General features: G+C 39.9%; 1 protein-coding gene across 11 annotated transcripts in view; it reads left to right on the forward strand.

Moving 5' to 3' along the window:
• trim33 (tripartite motif containing 33) overlaps positions 1–12,010 on the forward strand; it is a 204,632-nt gene extending 192,622 nt beyond the window's left edge. For 10 of the 11 annotated variants that reach the window (XM_034171970.1, XM_034171974.1, XM_034171972.1 and 7 more), the window contains 2 exons: positions 4,623–4,673; positions 11,304–12,010. In XM_034171970.1, the coding sequence (XP_034027861.1) occupies positions 4,623–4,673; positions 11,304–11,528 (276 nt within the window). In that variant the 3' untranslated portion in view covers positions 11,529–12,010. The remainder of the gene's footprint in view (positions 1–4,622; positions 4,674–11,303) is intronic. The other variant, XM_034171976.1, reaches the window with a different exon arrangement.
• Positions 12,011–17,748: the final 5,738 nt, after the last annotated feature.

Here is a 17,748-nt window from a genome sequence, read left to right on the forward strand (position 1 = left end):
ATGAGTGTCATTTTTTTTGTCTATTATTCTTGCTTTCAGTGTATCTAAAACCAGTCAAAATGACTTGCAACGCGCGGCGCCTCAGGTGACAATGGCCAACAGCACCACTATACTAAAAATTTCTGAGGAGAACCCTGGAATGCTGTGTTCTTTTTTAGCCATGCATACCGCCACTTGTTGTGCCCAAATTACTCAAATTGAGTTTCATCAGTCCACAGCACCTTATTACAAACTGAAGCTGGCTTGTCCAAATGTGCTTTAGCATACCTCAAGCGACTCTGTTTGTGGCGTGTACGCAGAAAAGGCTTCCTCTGCATTACAGCATCTCCTTGTGCAAAGTGTGCTGTATAGTTGAACAATGCACAAAGACACTATCTGCAGCAAGATCATGTTGTAGGTCTTTGGAGCAGGTCTGTGGGTTCACTGTAACTGTTCTCACCATCCTTCCCTTCATCTTATCTGAGATATTTCTTGGCCTGCCACTTCTGGCCTTAACTAGTACTGTGCCTGCGGTCTTCCATTTCCTCACTATGTTCCTCACAGTGGAAACTGACAGCTGAAATATGTATCGTATCGATTGGGATGTGAGAAACCAGTGTAGAGCCCTACTAGAAGCGGTACAGGTTGCCTAGTGTGAGTTCATCCTCATTCGGCAGTGTGTTTTCAGGCATTGGCAGAGGTGCAACATGCAGAAATGCCTGTTCCATTGTTCAGTTCGAACCTGAACAAATCCCACATTTTCAGACAGACCATAGTTTTCTGGTCTTCTATGGTGTTGGGACAGTACAAAAAATGTAAATTTTAATAAATAAATAAACTCAATGATCCCTATATTTACCGGGCAGCACAGTGGCTTAGTGGTTAGCACTGTTGCCTCACAGCGAGAAGGTCGTGGGTTCAATTCCCATGGCCTTTCTGTGAGGAGTTTGCATGTTCTTCCCGTGTTTGCGTGGGTTTCCTCCGGGTGCTCCGGTTTCCTTCCACATCCAGAGACATGCGTGTTAGGTGGATTGGAATCTTTACAATTGTCCTTAGGTGTGTGTGTGGGTGTGTCTGTGTTTGTTTGTCTGTTTGTGGCCCTGGGTGTACCCCACCTCGCGCCCTATGACTGCTGGGATAGGCTCCAGCCCCCCGCAACCCCTTAATTGGACTAAGCGGTAGAAGATGAATAAATCCTTATATTTACTTTGACTTTTATTTCTTTGCAGGCATTATGAGCTAAAGATATTTCATGTTTTGTGGGGTCAGCTTTATTTCATTTATATACATACATTCCTGCATTAAAGGCCTGCAGCACATTTTTAAGAAGTTGGAACAATGCAATTTATTCTAATATAAGGATTACATTGTCACTTTTACATCCCATTTTCATCTTACTGAAAAGTTAAACATTGAACACTGAACAGTTCCATGTCCCAACCTCACTCAGATTTTGCTGACATTTGGTACATAGGTAGGCTTTGGTGGCAAAAGGCCAATTTTCAAATTTCAGCTCAATTGCACCAATGGTTCCTGAGATATCACCATTTTTTTCACTTTTTCATGAAAAAGGGCCCAGGCACTGAAACTCAATGACCATAACTCAGCAACCAATGGTCTGATTTTCTATTGTAAGGTATCTTTGATAAGTATTTTATATAACTAACCAAATTTTGCATTTACTTGATCTTCTGAGAATATTTAGGCATGATGACCTTTTGACCTACTTTTGACTTTGAAATTGACAAATTGGGACAAATTACATTGCGATACTCTTGAATGAAAATTGTAGCCCCATGTGTTCTGTATAACATATTAAATAACTGTGAGGGCAAAATGTTTAGCTTTCAAGCAATTTGAAATTTTGTCCGCATTATAAAATGTTATCAGAATGTAGCAAGCACTTTTACCAAAGCAGCATTTGCCAGCAGGGGATATCGTGCCCTCAGAGCACTCTTGTTATGGCTGGAAAACAACTGAGCCATGAAAAATATAAAGTACTTTTTTTAACCATTGCAGGGACTAAAAAAGTCATGTCACTGTTGTCCAGTGTCACCGACAGAACAGTCCCTGCTAAAAATCGTGTTTGTGTCTGCAGCTACGTTAACGGTTTATAAATATATAATGTAGAGATACACTGTGACTTCTAATACTGTGATTTACTGCTTTTGATAAAGATGATGACAGTGTTTGGGGTTTTATTTTTAATTTATTTATTTTTCTTGCATTCGTTTTGTGTTTGTGATCACCTTTGAATTTACCCAGCAGCCCCTGTGGTGTTTAAACTCGAAACTGGCTTATCCGTACCTGACAGTGTACTGAGTCAGTACTAAAAGTTAGCACTTAGGGGTAAATTTCACTAAATTTTTTTATTGGTTTAGCGTTATAAAAGTTAACTTTTCAGTTAGCGGTTTAATGGCTATCAAAGCTAACTTTTCAGTTTGCTGTGCCTACTACTGTGGGATGCATACTTTTGGTGACAGCCAAGTTGCGTGTTTGCTTGTGCTAAATTGATACCGGAGCAGAAGCCCAGAATGACCCATCAACCACAGGGAAAGTAGAAGACAAAGCTCTCCCCCTCATCTCCCCTCAGTTTTTGAACATGCACAAAACTTTGTCAACTCTGCGGACATAAGCTTACAAAGAACACATTTTGCGCTTCATAACAGCACTGTATAAAATTAATTTTATTCAGAAAAATCACATCACACAGTTGGGCAGTCATGATGTGGTCTGTGTGGTGTTTGTGCATGGCCTGTGTGATATTTAACCGTCCTCCGGCCTTGGAGACTCTTCTGCGTTTGTCAGGTGCAGCTTCATACTTCATGGAGATCAGGGTGTGTAGTGTGCAACCATGCAGAGTACCTTGTAAGGTCCTGTGCTGAGCCATTCATTGTGGTGTCCTGCTTGCACAAGGGACACAGAAAGGACTCCATCCCTGTTTAATGGGGATTTTAGACCCCATTCAGACTAGGTTGGCAGTCTGTCTTGCTTTCTAGCTGGATAGTGTTCAGACCTCTTTTTCAAATCCGGCTCGTCCTACACATGCATCCAAACTGAATCCAACTCAGGCTGTGAGGGTGGGTGGATTTATGCTGCGTTCAGATGTCTATGGCCGAAAACCCCATCACAGTGGTTGTTTTAGCAGAATTTCTCAACAGCACACTGTAGGTGGTGACGCGAGGCGCCATCAGTATTCAGTGATTACGACACGAGCAATAATTTACCTCATTGAAAGATGCAACAGAGTTTAGCATTTTTTCACAGCATTATAGTAAAACAGGAAATCCTGGCTCTGATGGCAGCTTAAAAAGTTAAGATAGAAAACAATCTGGCTTAAATACAATTTGTAACAATACAGATTCAGAGAAAAAACTTAATTCAGCTCGAACTGAATTCCCACACGAGACGAATTGCCAACCCCAGTCTGAACGGGGTCATAAAGGCATGTAGCTGTAGCAGATACTGAAACACATGGATTTAAATTAGCATGTATTGATGGTTCTACTTTATCTCCAGAAGTGATTTCAGTACAGACGTATTATTTGAATTTACATGAAGAAAATTAGATCTTTCCCTGTTTTCAATGATAGGACAACAGACTGCTTGTCACCACTAGTTGTGAAAGCGATACGCCATGACTATATTCCCTGTGGAAGTCTTCCTGCTTGCTGCAGCATTACTGAGAATGGGGGGGGCTCCATTGCTAGTGACGCTCTTATCACATTTCACAATGCATGTTATTAACCCATAGCTGGGGACTTAGATTGACAGGTGGAGACAATTATCCACACGCCGGTGGGCTCTGCACACTGTGCCTGTAGGGCTCCAACCTGCCAGCAGATCTGCCTCGGGCTGCACAGTGCCCAGTTACCATAATGTACCTCTGGGAGGGTAAGCTGGAGACTTGCCTGTGGAGAGGCTGTGCACCAGGAATGGAGACTTGCGCACTTGGCTTCCTTTTCACCCAGTGGGCTAACTGGTAGAGAGTCACTTCACACAGACCTGTGCACATAATCTGCACCACATCACAGATAACATGAATATAGTTGGTGTGACAATGAGTTTCAACCTGCAGAATTTTAATGATTTTGTCCTTACTTAACCAGGCTCACTCAGTTTGTATTGGAAGATCGTCTGTCCATTTTCTTTGATTTGTAACAAACCTTCACCAAGTGAAATTAGGATTTTCCTTTTTGTCAACTGCCTGTAAATTGGACTTGATCCAAAACATCAAACTATACAAATGTGAAATAAAACAAAATCTGACAGTTTACAATATGCACTGGAGTACTAGATTGTTCCAAGTTTGCAGAACAGATGTTTGATGACGTTGGTTGTAGCAGCTTTCTTCAGGTTGGCAGCTGAAAAAAAAAAAAATCACAGCTGAATGAAGTTGAGTAGTTTTCACCATGTTCATGAAGTGTTTAAACTGAAAATGTAGCCTGTAGCCAGAGTGAGTGCAGACTTGCTGTTAATTTCTGGAGCAACCATTTGGTGATGTGTACCATTGTAAGCCTGAGCGCAGTTGGCCATAAACAGATCTCGATCTGTTGTTGTCTAACCTGCCTGAGCTGTGAACTCTTTTCTTCGCCCTGCTGCTTTACTGTTTTTATTATGATGATGTTATTGCCCCTTTTTAGATGTCTCGAATAATCCAGGTTTATGATGAGGACAAACAGATTAATACACAGGTAAGCCGTTTCAAGTGGAGCACAGATATCCTGCCCCCTCCCAGAGAGATTCCAAGAAATGTTTTTGCCATTTGGTTTGGTCTCAAGATTTCACAAGGACTGGTTTCACAGATCAAACAGGTACAGGACAGTTACAACTTAGAAAATATTTAACCATTCTAAAATTGAGGGTTTATTTATTTATTTTTTAAATAAACCAAAATTATGTTCAGTAAACATATGTCTCCCACGGCACTACACACCCAGAAAGGTTTAATCTTTGACATTGATGGCATTTCGGTTGAGTATCGGAAGAAACCTCAAGGAGACTAGATTCTGTGTGATGACCATCTGCTTCAGTCACACTATTTAAAAAAAACACACACAATTGTCAGTACGTGCAATGATATAAATGTTGCAGCACAAATACAGAGTCCAGTGTTCACTCTGTTTGACAGCCAAAAGATCAACCAGGAGGCAATGGTCAGAGTCCCAGGGGGGACAAAAAAGGCCACAATGAGTAAATCAGTGATTGTATCTGTGCCACCAAAACAGTCAATGAAATAGAACATTCCTCAGTTCTCACACCAAGTCTGATGTGTGCCCTCAACACACACACACAAAATGCCTTATAACCGTCAAGCAAGTTCTGGGGTTCACAAACTCCAACATAGACTTAACACATATCTCATGATATAATATGACTTCATCGTATTTCTGGTCATGTAACCCAATTCTTTCAACACCGATGTTCATCCACATCCCCAGCCAATCCCTCTGTTTTGACATATCTGTATTGGCCCAATGAATAATCCAGCGTAACATCAGCATGGGTGATTTTTTTTTTTTTTTTTTTTTTTTTTTTTTTTTTTTTTTTTTTTTTTGGACATGGATTTCTGTTGTGGAGAAATTTTATCAGGCTGCTTATATGAAACATTTAAATCTTGGGAGAGAAAAAAAATACATGTATGAATTGGGTAGGGTTGGAAACCTGTTTTATTTGTGAGATGCTCTGAGTGCTTAATTTGAAAATCCCTGATCTTACATGTTGTGATGTCACTAGCAGTGCAGCTCATTTTCAGGCAAAATGGAGCAAAAACATCTCAGTTTCATGGAAGGAGACTTTTTTTTTATTTTTGTCGAAAGTCAGCTGAGCTGTGAACTCATTCTATAAGCCTGTGGAGCCATAGAAAGCAAATGTGATGCCAAGTTTGTCTTTATTATTATTCTGATCCACCAATATCATACAAGCACATTATTTTTAGATACAGACACTGTGTTTCACAGTGAAATGCTTCAAAAACATGATGCGGAAGGGGCTGATATTGTTCTTTTGCTATCTGCACTGTTATTCACTACAAATGATCACATTGAAATTTTCGACTTGATTTTCAGCTGTGTTGGATGAGGCATCAGATTTCATTTGACAATTAAAGTAACAAGTAAGGAAAATATACCAAAAACAAAAATTGCCAAGGATCATAACACAAAGCATAACACCTGTTTCCTTTGTGGTCCTCAGACAAATTTAAATTTATGATCTTGTACCATTGACAATGGTCCAGTGGTGCACTAAAATTGACATTTAATGTTGGCAGTGTTTGTTACCTGACATGAGAAAACATTTCTTTAATTGTGGCGTACAATTATCATCTATATTGTACTTTAGTATTTGCATCTGACAAAAGTATACTGATTCGAACTGCCGCAAAAAGGACTTTTTATACTGCACATAAAGGTTAATAACTACACCTCAGAATTCACCAGAGTGCACCATTTTATGGTCATTTTTGAAATAAAAAATTGCTCTGTTGCTTTGCTCTGTCTTTTCTGTTTTGAGAAAAACATTTACTGTCATCCATTCATCAGGTTTAACAGCAAATTAAGCAGTGATGTGAATGGCCCTTAAAAAAAACAAAATGTTTTGTTTGTTTTTTTTGTTTTGTTTTCATGATATTGGAGCTGCAGCACCCACTGGGGGGTCTGGGGGACCTCCCCTAGAAAATTTTGAAATATTACATGCAACATATTACTAGTTCATCATAGGCATGATTGGCAAAGGACAAAAGAGCAGGAAAATATACGGTATACACGCCGCACCTTCCATGATGCAGCGACCCCCCGACAAGATTCTCACACAGTGATATTACTTAAGTACATTTAATAAAATGCAGTGCAAAACAGTGCACATTGAATTGACTTTGTGTCAGCTATCAATAGTATTGGGACAGGTTCACCCAGGAGTCAGCAAGACTTAAGTTACGACGTTGATGTTGGTTCCAGTGTGTATAGGTATCCCAACAAATAAGAAGGTGGATAAGTTGGTCAAAAAAGCTGTGACAAAAAACAAACAAAAATATAGACATCAATATCAATCTTTCCAAAGCTGAGGGCAAAGGTATTGTTTGGAGGGAAATTAACTGACAATAGCAAAAACACTGGGAGCAAGAGACTAAGGGTAGGCATTTATTTTCTATAGTTAGTAGAGTAACAGATTCAGTAAATGGTTGTAGGAGAAGGGTGGTAAAGGAAGGATGAAGTCACTATCTTGAACAGTTCTCTTCCTCCTAGGAAAGCACCAGGATGGACTATGTTTGGAATATTCACAGCCAGAGACAGTGCAGCATGTTCTCATGTATTGTAATAAATATTCCAGAAAAAGGCAAGAGCTTCTCTCAGAATTTAGAAGAACAGCCTGAAAGAAGTTTCTGTAGGAAGTATTTTAGACATAAGGTCAAGTGGGAGGGGGAAGTGTTGGCTTTTTAAATACTTGAAAGATGCTGGACTCATTGAGAAAGTTTAGTACTGCTATAACGGACTGATGCAAAAAGGTGGCAGCAATGCAACAATAAGGATTTAATTTAACCTTCATTTTACCTGGTTATTCCCATTGAGATCAAGATCTCTTTTGCAAGGGTGACCTGGACAATTATAAAGTTTCCATTTCACCTAACCTGCATGTCTTTAAGTGTGGGAAGAAAACCGGAGCACCCGGACAAAACCCATGCAAACACGGGGAGAACATGCAAACTCCACACAAAAAGGTCACAGGTGGGAATCAATCCCATGGCCTTGCTGTGAGGCAACAGTGCTAACCACTAATCCACTGTGCTGCCCAAGGATGCTGGCTGCTGTTAAACACCATAGAAGAAGAAGGTGGAATGCTAGATTTGTTCACTGGGACACATTTTGAGGAGTACATTGCCAAAATGCCACAACAAACAATCAAAAAATAAATGAAAGTACTTAATTTATTCATATTTGGAGTCAGTCTGGATAAATTGTTTGACCCAGCTGATTGTGCAGCTAAGGCTAAGCTAACGTTAGCCGATAAACAGTGGTGTACTGTCACAGTTTATTTTTAAGATCACTCACTCACCTCAGACAAATTTGCAGAAGCTCCACTGCTCAAACTGGGTGTGTATAGATATATCCAAAAGTGAAGAATTTCAGATTGAGTGTGTCTGGCTGACCGGGTCTGTGGGCATCTAGCTTCACCCGGATACACTCCGAATAGTCAAAAAAAAAGTTCCTCCCAGCAGGGTGATGTCCGTCACTTGTTTCTCTGTTTTTGTTTTTTTGTTTGTTTGTTTTTTGCTCCTAATTTTGTGGTAAACTGTGTATTGACCTGCCACCCCAAAACCCGGATATGCAAGGTTTACAAGAACCTCATTTTCAGGTTGGAAAAGCCAGATTTACAGATTTATCTGGAAGAATCACACCCCTGTTTCATAAAAACACATTCATATTGGACAGTTACTGGTCTATCTCTTCATTTATCTTAACATTTGACTTAAGCAATTTGTGTTTTTATAACAACTGATAGTGTCTTAACATGAACGAAAATAATATTTTATACAAGTAAAGCTGCACCTACTGTTCATTAAGTCACCAATATCATGTTTAGTTCTCAGGAACACTGATTTTGGTTTTAAATTTGATTCTTATTCACTTATGTAAATGGGAAACACAATAACATGGATTTTTTCTGTCCAGCCATGGCGTCAGCATTTTTGGAATAATCACAAATTACGTGTCGTGAACAAACGTTTTTCACATCAATATCTGATGTTTTTCTCCACATGAATATTTCACACTCATGTAACAAAAGAAACCGGAGAGCTGAACGGGTGTCCGGTGTAAAACTTGTGCCAGATCGTAGATCCATCTCTGATCTGCTGTGGCGACCCCGAGTGAAAAAGGAGAGAAGCCAACTTAACTTTGGGTCCAAAAGTTACCTGAGGTTAATGAAATTGGGTCTGAAGTAGTCAGAGGTTAAATGTTTAAAATAGTTTAAAATATACATCAAAACCAGAATTATGTCCATAGCCACATGCAGATGCAAAATGTATTAATCATTACTAAGTAGCTGTCTGACATTACATTGATTGTCATTTGTAAATAGCTAATAGACCTCAGTTAATATTATAGAGAAAGAACAAATGATCACACATGAAGATGTTAGTTTATGTGATATACAGTGACCAGAATAGCACACACTTCCTCCTCTGTCCAAACACACACACATCCATCCATCCATTTACTATACCCGCTTAGTCAATTTAAGGGTCATGGGGTTGCTGGAGCCGATCCCAGAAGTCATAGGGCATGAGGCCACACACACTTGCACAATGGAATCCTGCAGACACCTGATATGTAACAAGAAATACAGTAAAACTTGCCTAAACCGTCATCGTATAAACCAGATATTTGCAGTCACTGGACAAAAGCAAAAGTCCCAGTGCTTTTGTATGGTTTTCCATGTAATAAACACAGTGTATCCTCCTGTCTACCAGGTATATCCTCCTGACTACATTCCTGGTAGGCAGGAGGTTATACCAGATTTTGTATAATGGATTTTTGCTCACATCAGACACGACGTCCTGTCCAGTCACAATCCATTTTCATTAAAAACCCCTCGCATGTACCGGACAGAGTAGTCTGGACTTGCCCATTAACAGAGGTACGAAATGAAGTTCAGCACTGACACTTGCCGATTCAAGGGAAGTGGGTACTGTATTTCCTTGATTAAAATCCCGGCCATTAATTTTTTTTTTTCCAAACCGTGTGGCGCCTAAATGAGGCAGGCCTTTATTCGAGGCTGGTGATTATTAACAAAATGCTGCTTGCTGTCTACACTGTAATATGATGTTAGGTTTCACACATATCATTTGGTTTGGGAACCAAATACAGCCACTTTAGATCAGAGCCCTCTGTGTGACTGCGAACCCGCTCACCTGCTAAACGACGGAGTCCGCAAGGACTTTGATTTGTTACTTTTCCGGTTTCACTCCTTCCTCCCCCCTCATATTTTAAAGGTTTTTGTAGTGCGCCCACTAATTACATTTTGATCATGGATCAAATATGTTTGACAGAAAAGTCTGTAAATATGAACAACTTTACAACACAAAGTCAGAAAAAGAAGCTCAAGTGACCCACAATTCATGGAGAAAAATTGCAGGTACTGTACCATTCATTTGGAGGTTGATGATTGTATAAAGAAGTAGAGCTTGTTGAGGGACAGATTAATGCAGAAAAAGCCACTGTTCCTGTGGTAAATAGCATTAAGACATGATGAAGTAGTTTAAAAGGTTCACATGCATGTCAGCGTCATTGCATGGCCACACAGTTATGAAGTTGCAGAAGCATAAATCAGGCTTTAGGATTTTAAGGTGCCACTCCGCAGCAAACTTAGAAAAAAGAGTAACTGGACCAATTGTAATCTTTTTAATGCACATAATGCCCTGTGCCTTCTTAAGGCAGGCACTTATTTATTCAGGTGAAATTTTGACCCGGTCATTAAATGAGGTAGGTCCCTATTCAAGGTCAGGCCTTTAATCAAGGAAATACGTAAGCCTAATTGGTGCTGGGGAATCCCGGTGCCTCCTCACTGTAACTCATCCATTACATACATATAACAGATTTTGTTTTGTCCATTTTATACATAAAGCAGATTTTATTATAGCGGATAAAATTTGCTGGTCCACCTAAATCCATTATGTGCAAGTTTCACTGCTTTCCCCATTTCAAGCTAATCAAAATGATCTGTTCCTAGCCAAGGAAAAGTAAGGCAGGCAAATCCTGCATATCCTGAAAATGTTGTAGACTGGTCCTGTCTGCATCAAAATTGCTGTTAATCATTTGTTCATCTTTCTAGGTCTGATGGAAATATGCAGAATTAAATGTCCTTCTATTGTCCGTGTTGACTTGTACAACCTTATGGTGAACAAGAAACAATGTATGCTTCAAGACAGAAGGTTGAAAAGGGGTACGGACGACCAGATTTAAGATTTTCTTTTCGCAGCAGCGGGTCTTTATGGCCTGTGTTGATCTTATGTTTCGATGGCATCAGCTGCCTGTTGCCTATATGTGAAGATCATTGAAACCAGTCTTTGTGAAGTTTAGACTCTGATCACTGTTGTGGAAATCCAGTGGGGAGGATTTGGGGGCGGGGCAAGATATCACTGCTCGGTACAGTAAGGTTGAGCCGGGGCCCACCCTGCCACCCTGTCTTAACCAGCTCTAATTTTTCTCCTCATTCTCTTCCTCCTCCCTGCTTCAACCCACTCATTCCTTGTGTTCAATGGTGCTCTCACTCCTCCCTTCATATTGCTCTTCTTCTCCCACCCTCCCCTCCTTCTCCTCTAACAGGTGGGATCAGAGATGGCGGTATCTGGCAAAGCAGTGAGCCTGTACTTTGAAGAGAAACTGCAGGAGATATTCCCGGGACAGAGCTTCCAAGAAACAACTGAACCTGAGTCCCTGGAGACACAAGAGAGGGATCGGGATGAAGCCACGGATGACTCGGACGAGGACTTCATACAACCCAGACGCAAACGATTAAAAATGGATGAGAAAGTCGTTCACATCAAGTGAAAACAGACCATAAAAGAAAAGAAAAATGAAAAACTGTCTTCCTCACTTTTGTGTGTCTGTTTAATTTCAGGCAACAAATGAAATGGACTAAACCTTGAACAATTTACTGTTCACTACATTTAAAAAAAAGAAAGAAAAAAAATCTGCCTTGGCCAGAAGTTTCGAGGACGGAAGAGCTGTGTCCCCCGGTTTATGGACACTCAAAGCTTGTACTGAGTTGAAAGTATGATTTATTTTGCAGTAGTTGATACTTGTTCATGTTTTCTTTTTTGTTATCTTTTGTCCTCTGTAGGTTTGTGACAGCTGATTTATAAAGCATTCAAATTTCCTCTCTCCGGTTCTTAATGTATTATATCAATACTTTGACATGAAACTTACCAAGTATTTGTATGACTTTGTGGAAGCGTTATGTAAATAAGAGAATCTAGCATTGAAGGTATTCCTATAGGTGTTTGAGTGCATCATCAATAAAAGCTGTTCTTGAAATGTGCGGGAGAAAGTGTGTGTGCTGTTCAACAGGGCGAGCTCAAAACAGAAACCAAAATACTGACTAAACTTTAAAAAAAAAAAAAAATACTGTACGGTTATCTGCTTTTAATGGAAAGAGTGACTAAAATAATAGGTTTCAAGAAATAAGGTTTGATGCAATTGTAGCTTCAGATTTCGGTAGTTGAGTGTTTTTTCAGTGGTCTCAATTCATCAGTGCTCCACAAACTAAGACAAGTATTACAACAAATGATCCGACTTGTGATGTCATTAATACTGTTGCTGTGTCAGATAATTTCCGACGCAAATGTGTTTACTTTTGTATTGTAGTTTTTCTTTGGTTGTTAAACGTGTGTGTTTTTAGAAGGAAATGAAATATGGCAGAAACGGGTCCAGCAAATTTATTTTTTAAAGCTATCCACTGGTTAACTCAAACTGTCAGTTTTAAGTTGAGAATAATTACATCCCACTCTAGTGAACAGTGTGGGGGTTATAGCATTTAAAGGCTCCTCAATTTTTAAAGGACCAAAAGTAGACTTTCAGCTTCTGGGATGCTTCGTGACCAGGTGGGTTATTCTTTCATTTTCATTGATGAGTCAGAAGAAAAAAAATGTGTCAAGTTGATTTAAATTTTTTGGAATTCCATGAAATTAAAAAAAACAGCAGGTCATCCTCAAACATTGAGTGTGCATCAATGAAATGATTGAGGGAAGCCACCAAGACACAATCGCTACACGCAGCTTCAGCGGCTGTGATCGGAGAGACTGTCATTCCAACTTGTAATGTTTTGTTCTGCTACCTCCCACGTTCTGCTGTCAGAAGTGTAAAAGTGATGTGAAATGTAGTTGAAAGAGTTTGTAAATTTGATGGCATCACTCCAGTCCTCTTCACTCTCACTCTCATACATGTGAGAGCAGATTACAAGGTTTTGTTGTTCACCTAAATTTAAAAGCTGTACCTTCTTACTGGACTGACCTTGTTAAGGGCTCCTTCACACATATCGTGAATAAAGTACAACTCAGCGACTCATGGCTAAACAGCTCAAATGATCGAACCACTAAACATTGTGCACACCTGCATGATGTTTAGTGGTTCGTGTATGCAGGAACACACTGCCAGCAGCTGCACGATGTTACAATTAAAAAAAAATTAAAAATTACATGCCACCCATGTGACTCGAACCCACGCCTTCCAAAAGCCAGTTAGAAACTTTACCACTGAGCTACAATCGCTGTCCTGTGAAAGCTGCAGGAACTTGCCTGATATTAGGAAGGAGACGGACTTGTTTAAAATGAAAAAAACCCACACACCATATTAAAAACACATTTATCAAGCAGGCAATACAAATATGATCCGTCTGTTCCTCTGTAGATGACCCATGGTCACAGACATACAGTCATGAAGGGGCTGTTAAATAAAAATTAAAAAAAAAAAACACGGGATTCAAACCCACACACTGTGATTACCAGATGGAAACTTTACTGCGCTGCAGTCACTTTCTTGTGACAGGAGCGTGAAATGGGTAAAATCAATCTCAGATGTAGAGAGGCTGCCTTAGTTTATATATTTTTTTGCAAATAAACTGAAATCATCAGTCTGTTTCACTTATTACATCAGTTGTTCTGTTTGTGTCTGTCTGTCCAAAGTAACTGAACGGGTGAGCAGATTTTCACCAAACCTGGTTGGAACAGTTTTTGGGTGAGAGTACTGAGGTGATTCAAAAATGATACTTTCATTAGTGCCCCAACAACTGATGTCACTTCACCCGGAAACTGAGCCCTCCTGGAATACGGACTGGTGGTCAGGAGTCGGGACTATAACCACTGTACGCAAAGTATCTGTTCTTACACCTGGACAAGGTAAGAAGTTTGAATATCCCAGAGGGACTCTGAGTAGAATGGCTGCTTCTTCACATCTAAAGAAGCCGGGTGAAATGGTTTGGTCGTCAGGTGAGGATGCCCCCACCCCGACTTCACCCTTGGAAGGGTTTTTTTTTTTTTTTTTTACAACCCCCAAATCAGAAAAGTTTGGATTTTATGCTGGTGGGTGGGGGGGCATAATGATCCTGACATTTTCTTTGACTTCTATTTACATAACTGCAGACAGTATGAAACCAACATACAAGACACAGAAGACCTAGAAGGTGCTGGAGGGATTACATCACCCAACTTTCTTGGGAACACACAGAGACTCCCGGAAAAGAGCTGGAGGGCCCGACCTGGATGCACACACACACACACATCTTCGACTGATTATCCAAGATCAGGTCACGGGGGGCTGGAGCCTATCGCAGCAGTCATAGGGCGTTAAGGCGGGGTACACCCTAGACAGGACACCAGTCTGTCACAGGGCCTGACCTCGAATAGTGACAGAAAATGAATAAAGAAATATTTTGACCATTGAAAAAGCAAAACTCCATCAGCATGTGGCATATGATTAATAACAACGAGGTATTGTTGGGCAACAACCGTGTTCCCTTTTGGCAGCACTCTCTGATGGTCACAATCCAAAAGGCATGCACGTCATCCGTCTGTGGTGTTTGACTCCTGTGGAGGACAGAGGTCCACTGATTTCAACATGTGAAGACCTCGGCAAAGCCACACCAAATCCACCATGTTGTCTCACCCAAAAAGAAAGTTTATTGAAAGATTCCCATTTGACTCCTGAAGAATTAAATTTATCCTTCTGGGGTGAGAACAACCACATGATCAAATGCAACTTACATTTCGCTGATAACAAAATAGACAACCCCTGGCAAAAATTAGGGAATCACCGGCCTCGGAGGATGTTCACTCAGTTGTTTAATGATGTAGAAAAAAAGCAGATCACAGACATGACACAAAACTAAAGTCATTTCAAATGGCAACTTTCTGGCTTTAAGAAACACTATAAGAAATCAGGAAAAAAAATTGTGGCAGTCAGTAACGGTTACTTTTTTAGACCAAGCAGAGGGAAAAAAATATGGACTCACTCAATTCTGAGGAAAAAATTATGGAATAATGAAAAACAAAAGAATGCTCCAACACATCACTAGTATTTTGCTGCACCACCTCTGGCTTTTATAACAGCTTGCAGTCTCTGCCAAGCAGAAGGAAAAAAAATATGGACTCACTCAATTCTGAGGAATAATCACCATGTAAATTTTCATCCCCAAAACTAACACCTGCATCAAGGCAGATCTGCTCGTTAGTCTGCATCTAAAAAGGAGTGATCACACCTTGGAGAGCTGTTGCACTAAGTGGACTGACATGAATCATGGCTCCAACATGAGAGATGTCAATTGAAACAAAGGAGAGGATTATCAAACTCTTAAAAGAGGGTAAATCATCACGCAATGTTGCAAAAGATGTTGGTTGTTCACAGTCAGCTGTGTCTAAACTCTGGACCAAATACAAACAACATGGGAAGGTTGTTAAAGGCAAACATACTGGTAGACCAAGGAAGACATCAAAGCGTCAAGACAGAAAACTTAAAGCAATATGTCTCAAAAATCAAAAATGCACAACAAAACAAATGAGGAACGAATGGGAGGAAACGAGTCAACGTCTGTGACCGAACTGTAAGAGACCACCTAAAAGAAATGGGATTTACATACAGAAAAGCTAAACGAAAGCCATCATTAACACCTAAACAGAAAAAAACAAGGTTACAATGGGCTAAGGAAAAGCAATCGTGGACTGTGGATGACTGGATGAAAGTCATATTCAGTGATGAATCTCGAATCTGCATTGGGCAAGGTGATGATGCTGGAACTTTTGTTTGGTGCCGTTTCAGTGAGATTTATAAAGATGACTGCCTGAAGAGAACGTAAATTTCCACAGTCATTGATGATATGGGGCTGCATGTCAGGTAAAGGCACTGGGGAGATGGCTGTCATTACATCATCAATAAATGCACAAGTTTACGTTGATATTTTGGACACTTTTCTTATTCCATCAATTGAAAGGATGTTTGGGGATGATGAAATCATTTTTCAAGATGATAATGCATCTTGCCATAGAGCAAAAACTGTGAGAACATTCCTTGCAAAAAGACACATAGGGTCAATGTCATGGCCTGCAAATAGTCCGGATCTTAATCCAATTGAAAATCTTTGGTGGAAGTTGAAGAAAATGGTCCATGACAAGGCTCCAACCTGCAAAGCTGATCTGGCAACAGCAATCAGAGAAAGTTGGAGACAGATTGATGAAGAGTACTATTTGTCACTCATTAAGTCCATGCCTCAGAGACTGCAAGCTGTTAGAAAAGCCAGAGGTGGTGCAACAAAATACTAATGTGTTGGAGCGTTCTTTTTTCCTCAGAATTGAGTGATTCCATATTTTTTTCCCTCTGTTTTATCTAAAAAAGTAACCGTTACTGACTGCCACAATTTTTTTTCCTGATTTCTTATAGTGTTTCTTAAAGCCAGAAAGTTGCCATTTGAAATGACTTTAGTTTTGTGTCATGTCTGTGATCTGCTTTTTTTCTACAAAGTTAAACAACTGAATGAACATCCTCCGAGGCCGGTGATTCCATAATTTTTGCCAGGGGTTGTATTTTCAGTAGTTTATATATTAAATGGCAGGGGTGTTGGCCAGGTGGTTAATGCACTTGGTTTCAGTGTGGAAGGTTCCCGGGTTCCCAGAGAGAAGGTGCTGGATGAGAAGAAATATAAAATATATAGACAGGTATGTACATGATTTAGCAGATAGATATATTATTGCACAGACGATAAATTATTGCACAGCTGTAATGGATTAGTCCTGAGCTGAATTAGGGTGGTGTGAGCAAAACCGTGTTTAGGGTGAGACAATATGACGACGAGTGATTTCATTGGTCCAATACAAGCTCGCGAGGCGGCAGTCACGTGTTACTGAAGACGTTTTCTTCACCAATCAGCTCACCCCCTCCCTCCCCACTTATTTTTTATTTAAATTAATTTTTCAGGTCGGTTCGGCTCCTGAGCCGGTTTATGAGTACACACAGCTTCTGTTTGTTACTCTGTACGGTTTCAGGTTTGTTTGTTTGTTTGTTTTCACAGTATTTGAAGTAAGAATTGCAGCCGTTTATTCGGTTAATTTCTAATAGCAATAATAACATCTTCTTGACTGTCTGCTGTGACCGGTGAGTGAGTATTCATGCTGTGTGCAAAGACTTAAAATGATGTTTTAATTCGGTGAATTGTCACTTTACTTTGGGTCTCATCAGTGAAACAGGTGGAAATAAGTTAAGTTTGCACCTTTGACCCTGTTAATTAGATCGCATCCATAATTTATTCCCGATAGCGCTGTTTGAGATTTATTTTATTTGTATAAATAAAGTATTAAGATATTATGTCAACTCATAATTGAAGCTTTTTTTGTGGGGGGATAAGTTCTTTCAGCTTCTCCCTTTTCCACTTTGGGTTGCTGCAGCTGATTTGATGTGGCTCTTATTGAAATTCACGTTTTAGTCTGTTTGTTGAAGGTCAGGAGCGACAATGTTCACATGGAAGTTCATTTATTATTATTATTAATCGGCAAATGTATTCTGAGACTAACACTTATGTTTTTTTTTCTAATTTATTTATTTAAGTGTTGGGGCAGAACGACTATAAAGCATCTTTAATTGAAAGGATTTTTTTTTTTTTTTTTGACCATCTTAAAAACTGCCCGTGTGCTCTCTGAAATTTATACAATCAGTGGTGCTGAAAGTTCCTGAGTGACTCCAGCTGGTGACTTCTGTGTGCCAGTCAGTTTAATGATGTCAAAGAGGA

The sequence above is a fragment of the Thalassophryne amazonica genome, chromosome 6 (assembly GCF_902500255.1).
Source record: "Thalassophryne amazonica chromosome 6, fThaAma1.1, whole genome shotgun sequence".
NCBI classification, from domain to species: domain Eukaryota; kingdom Metazoa; phylum Chordata; class Actinopteri; order Batrachoidiformes; family Batrachoididae; genus Thalassophryne; species Thalassophryne amazonica.